Raw genomic sequence first — 5,832 nt, 5'->3', positions numbered from 1 at the left:
ACATTCATTTTGGGCAACTGCATCTGGTGAGGGCCTCGGGCTGCTTCAACTCATGGTGGAAAGTGGAAGAGGAGCTGGCGTGTGCAACGAGATCACTTGGAAAGAAGGAAGGGAGAGAGAATCCAGGGAGGCCAGAATCTTGTGAACAATCCACTCTCCTGCGAACTAATTCATACCTGTGAGAGTAAGAACTCAGCCCAGCAGGATGGCATCACAGGACACTGAATCATTCATGAGGGATCCCTGCCATGACCCAAACACCTCCCACTAGGACCCACCTCCCAACACTGCAGCACTGGGGATTCAACTTCAACCTGACTCTTGGTGGGGATAAACACACCATATCCAATCCAGAGCACCCAGCCGTTGTATTTCATGATATAGCGGAAGGACACAGACTAAGATGGGGTCAGCTCTCTCTCCCTGATGAATCGCTCAATCCCCCGAAGCAGGGCTACCCCTGCAACTCCTCCTCACCTCCCCACCACGACAGTCGACGTAGCCCAGAAGGGAGAGAGGCAAGGTGAGAAAATGGAAACCCTGATGATTGCTGAAATGATGACTGTCACTGGCAGCACGGACCTGGTGTGCTTAATGGGCTGACTGAGAAGGTCCGCAGAGAGCATTTGAGTGGCTGGGGAGTCAGACAAATGCATGCATCTCTGGCCACCACCTTAGGACCTGCACAAACTCTCCGCAAGGTGGGGATGATTGTACCTGGCCCACGGCACTGTGTGGAGGGTTCAGCAATGGATCTCACCAAGACCTGGTGCTACCAGCTATGAAATGAGCACCAAAGCCCGGCTCTAGGCACTTCACCCACAGCCTTCACAGAGGTGAACTGCTGAAGGGGGCCAGCTCCGATCCCAGCCTGCCTAGGTTCGGGTGCTGGTTCGGATGCTTGTTCTACCTCTTACTGCCTGTGCCACCGTGGGCTAGTTCCCTAACTTCTCTGGTGTTCTGCTTTCCAAATTCATAAAGCGGAACTGAAAATGTTGCTAGAGGATGGGTGTGTGGGAGTGGAGGAAGGCAGCTGACATACAGAAATGGGGAAAATACCGTCAGAACCCTAGGAAACATCAGCCAAAGGGCAACGCCTCGAACCCCTTTGAAACCCGAACCCCTTTGAAGCCCTCCGAGATTCACCTTTGTGTTTCAAGAAGGAAAAGCCCTGCTGTTTTTTTTTTCCCTTCTCCCCTGGAGCTAGGTCAGTTCAACTGTCACCTCTCTCATGAGATCTCAGCATCAGAACCTAAGACACTTACCTGTTTTCAAGCCACTTCTGTCGGCAGGAGACGCATAGACTTTTGCAGCAAGACAGCTCTGGGGACTACCTAAAACAGACTGACACAAAGCAGAATTTGTTTTCAGTTCAGAGGAGTCACACGGGTACTGGTTGGGTTCACATCTCAGGATTCTGCAGAGGTTAAAAAAAAAGAGATTTAATCATTTGTGCCTCCTGAAATTAAAAGACACACATGTCTAAATCCCAAGAAGATGTTGGAAGAACCCAAGGATGCTCTGGTTCTGACAAAGCAGGTGCAAACCGTTGCTCAGGTTCAGCCACCTGGGCCCACCACACAACAAGCAATGGCGCCGCAGCCCCTAAGCCAGGGCACCAGCACCAACACGCAGGGCTCTCACCGTGGGTGGTGGACTCTGCTTCCACGTCTCCTGGGCACAGGAAGCCTCTCTTCGAAGTCATGGCCCTGCCTCGCTGGTCTGGATGCTGGTCCCGCTGCAGGGCTCAAACAGTGACTGGGCTGTGTTCTCTGGTGCCCTCCCTCCCCCGTTCCCAGTCTCCACAGCGTAGAGCTTCCCTCAATAAACCCGGATCCCCTGCTGGGGGAGATTTCAAGGTAGTCAGCTCAGATCTAATGAGAAACAAACCAATACTGAGGAACAAACCTGAATTCTACACCCATTTTCCATTCCTACATATATTTATTTGGTACTGATGATGAGGAACCCCGTCAGAAATTCCTGCAAGGGAGAATACTACTCGGCTGTTAGGGGTATTGCAATATTTACATACATGTAGCTTACCACATACATAAATGATTACACAAACAGTACAGCGGTGAACCACCAAGTTCTCATTCCACATCCCTTTCCCACACTGCGTTTAGCTGCCCGTTCTTGAAACTGGATCTCAGGGCAGCACACTGCATTTCAACAGGCCTAGTGCTGCTTCTCAGAGGCAGTCAACTCAATGGTGCAAAAGCACAGGACAGCGACAAGGCATTCACACTACACAGACATGTGATCTCTTACTGACAGCAGGAAGGGAAGAGAGATGGAGATCCCGGGTGGGAAAGCAACAACATGCATCACGGGAGCCACGTGAGATGCGGCGAGGACCGCTGGTATGCAGCGTCCCTTGCCAAGGAATGCCTCACAGCCATCCAAGAATGACAGGCACAAAAGATGAGGACCTTCCTGGGGTCGGTCAAGCATCATGCTGGGAGGATTCCCACGTGTCCTGGCACACAGGTCCTGGCACTCATCCGACCACAGCTTGGTGTTTGGTCCCCAAAATGGGCCCACACCCAGGCGCTGCCAACACGGCAGTCCCTTTGGGTCTCCATCCCATGTGGGTGCACGTCTCAGTTTTCCTCTAACCACTGCTTCAGCAGCCTCTGAAACATTATTTTGCTCTCCTGCTGCCTCTCTCGCTGGCGCTTCTCCTCTGTCTCCTGTGGTTGGAGTGCTGCTTCGGGCAGAGGCCGGGCTGGTTGGTGCCTAGGCTGAGGGTCAAGCCACTGAGGCCCTGCACCAGCGTCTCCCAGGAGGAGGGTTGTGGGGCCCTGTTACTCTCCCCAGGGATCCCAGAAAGATTCGGCCTGTGGCTCTGGCAGTATCGACATTCACATCGGAATCGATTCTGACCTCGGTCACCTAACGGGGAGACTCTGGCTTCCCTCCCAACAGCATAGGGGGCCATGTGATCGCGGTGTCTCCTCCTCACGTGCCGCAGGAACGCTTTCTTCCTCTGAAGGAACTCCAGCCTCTCCCACTGCCGCTCTTCCAGCGTCTTCTCCTCTCTGTACCGCTGGTGGAGCAGCCCCTCTGGGAGAGGCACGGCCTGGCTGGGGCCAGGACCGGGGCTCAGGTTACTGAGGCCCATCATCGGCTGTTCTGAGTAAGAAGGCTGAGAGGACGCTGGATCTTCCTCAGAAGTCTCTGCAGCTGTCATCAGGGAAGATTTGGAAGGTGATGCTGGATTCCGTTTCTGGAGTGGATCCATGGAGGTCTGGTCCCAGCTGGAAGCCCCGCCAGGCCCTTGGGTCCAGAAAAGGAGGTGAAGCTGGAGGTTCTCAGACACGAAGAAGGTAGCGAGGAATGCGTGCGGGCAGAACCCAGACTGCAACACAAGGTGATAAGACCAGAAGAAAACACATGATTATTCATCTTACTCAACCTCTCTGTCCCTCCACTTCCTGTGTGTAGAATGGAGATTATACAGAGACCCTGTCCTAGGCTTCTTCTGAGGATGACGTGAGATCATACATGTCCACCAGCTTAGAATATTAATGCCACCTAATAAAGGATTTAGAAATGATACCAACTAATGCACCCACATGACACGGAGTGCAAAAGGCTGCGATGCAGTTCGACGATGTCAATTCCCTGCTGACATTTTCCAACCCCTTCCCAAGCATCATTTGTAGAATAATCAAGGCGTGACTCACAGATGCTCTGCCCATGAGCGTTCACTTTTCATCCATTCACAAGGGAGACTTTTACTCAACTGTAAGCGTTTGCACCATGGGGAAACACCCTTTTGTATGTTCACCTTCCCGACCACTGGGTTTGCATCTAGTCAAAAGGGCTGCTCACGCCTATGGAAATCGTTTCCAAATTCCGAGTGTGGATAAGAATTTATTTTACTAAATAACAGAAGCAAAAACCCCCAGGAGACTTCAAAGAGAAAAACACATAGATGAATTCAATTAATCCAAAAGCTGGTTCTTTGAAGTGATCAATGAAATTGATACACCCGTGGCAGGACTGGCTGGGAAAAAAGAGGGCAAAGAAACAAGTTACCAATTATCAGGAATGCAAGAAGAGATTGCACTCCAGACCCAGAAAACATAAAAGGGTCAATATGGTAAGCACACACACGACTCTACAGATTCATATTCCACAGGTCAGAGGAAATGTAGCACATACTTGAAAACCACAAGCTATGGAAACTCACCCAGGATGGATTTCAAACACTGAACTGTGTGCACAGTCCTGTATGTTTTAAAGAAGTCGAATTCACAGGCAAACACATTTGCAAAAAGATCTCTGGGCCGCAACAGTTTCACTGGCCAATTCTACCAAACGTTTAATGAACAAATATCACCAACTTACACAACTTCTTCTAGGAAACAAAGCAGAGGCAATGTGCCCCACTGATTTTATGAGGCCAGCACCACAGGGATACCAAGAAAAGGACAGACCAGTATTCTTTCCTAATACAGGCACCAAAGTATTCAACAAAACTTAGTAATTGGAATTCAGCAGTATGTGAGAAGAATAATAAGCCACCATCAAGTGGGTTTTATCGCAGGAATGCAAGGGTTGTTCTTCCCACACCTGAAAATCAATCAATGTAATCCACAGATTGAGAGATCAGATGAAGAACAAAAATGACAGGATCACATCAAGCTATGCAGAAAAACCATTCAATAAGATTCCAAGTCCACTGGTGATATAAAAGCTGTAGCACACCAGGAACACAAGACAACTTCTTCAACCTGAAAAAGGGTGTGTACAGTCAAACCTACAACTAACAAGCCATTTAATGGTCAACGACTGGATGCTTTCTGCCTAAGGATACGAACCAGGCAAGGACGTCCACTCTCACCACAGCTATTCAATGTCACGCTGGAGGCCTAGTCAGTGCTATAATGCCAGAAGAGTCATGGCACACATCGGAGAAAGCAAGAAACCAAAGTACTCCTTTTCATATATCCTGTGATCGTCTACATGAAACAACCAATGAATCTCCTCCAGACTCTCAGAGCTAATAAGAGCTTAGTGCTCATTAATGAGAGCTTAGCAGCGATACAGGAGGGAAACTCAACACACAGAAAACAATCCTATGAGTAATTGGAAACCCAAATTTAAGAAATAATACTGTTTTACAAAAGCTACAAACACAGTGAAATGGTTATGTATAGAGCGAAATACATGGAAGAGGTCTGCATGCCCAAAACTATTATACGGTAATGAAGAAATCAAAAAAGATTTAGTTAAATGGAGAGAAACAATGTGTTCCCATATTTAAAGACCCCAAAAGGTTAAAGTCCATTGTCCCCAATTTGATCTGTAGAATGAATGCAGTCCCTGCCTATCAGAATCCTTGAGGGACATCTGCATGTATAAACAAGCAGATTCTACAATTCACGTAGAATATTTGATGTTTCAAAAAGCAGAAGGGATTTAGAGAGATCATATTATCAGATTTTCAGATTTGCTCTAAAGCTGTAATAATCGAGATTGCTGGCTTACAGGGGTAGACGAGTCGATCCATGGAATAAAACAGAGTCCATGAATCAATCCATCCATAGAAATGTGTCCAATAAGTTTTGACATGGGTGTGAGAGGGAATCCAATGGAGAAGGATAAGCTTTTCAATGCATGAGGTGGCCTATCCTTATGCAAAAAGCTGCACCTCAACCTCAACCTTTACATGCAATTAAGGAAAAAGGGTTCAGAGACCTACAAACCGAAGTTCAATACTAAGACTTTTGGGAGAAACCGCAGGAAGACATCTTTGTGAGGGGAGGCTAGGACATGACCTCAGACACATGATCTATGGAAAGGAAAGATGGATGAATA

General features: G+C 48.4%; 1 protein-coding gene across 1 annotated transcript; it reads right to left on the bottom strand.

Annotated features, from left to right (window-relative positions):
- Positions 1 to 1,924: 1,924 nt before the first annotated feature.
- LOC117078245 (protein FAM156A/FAM156B-like) lies at positions 1,925 to 5,604 on the bottom strand. Its single transcript, XM_033201742.1, is given in 2 exon segments — positions 1,925 to 2,728; positions 2,731 to 5,604. Coding segments are annotated over 2 exon segments (639 nt in total). The 5' UTR covers positions 3,248 to 5,604; the 3' UTR covers positions 1,925 to 2,606.
- Positions 5,605 to 5,832: the final 228 nt, after the last annotated feature.

The sequence above is a fragment of the Trachypithecus francoisi genome, unplaced genomic scaffold, assembly GCF_009764315.1.
Source record: "Trachypithecus francoisi isolate TF-2019V2 unplaced genomic scaffold, Tfra_2.0 Lachesis_group6, whole genome shotgun sequence".
Lineage (NCBI taxonomy): Eukaryota > Metazoa > Chordata > Mammalia > Primates > Cercopithecidae > Trachypithecus > Trachypithecus francoisi.
The sequence above is the reverse complement of the archived record's forward strand: the minus strand, read 5'-3'. Positions and strand labels throughout refer to the sequence as shown.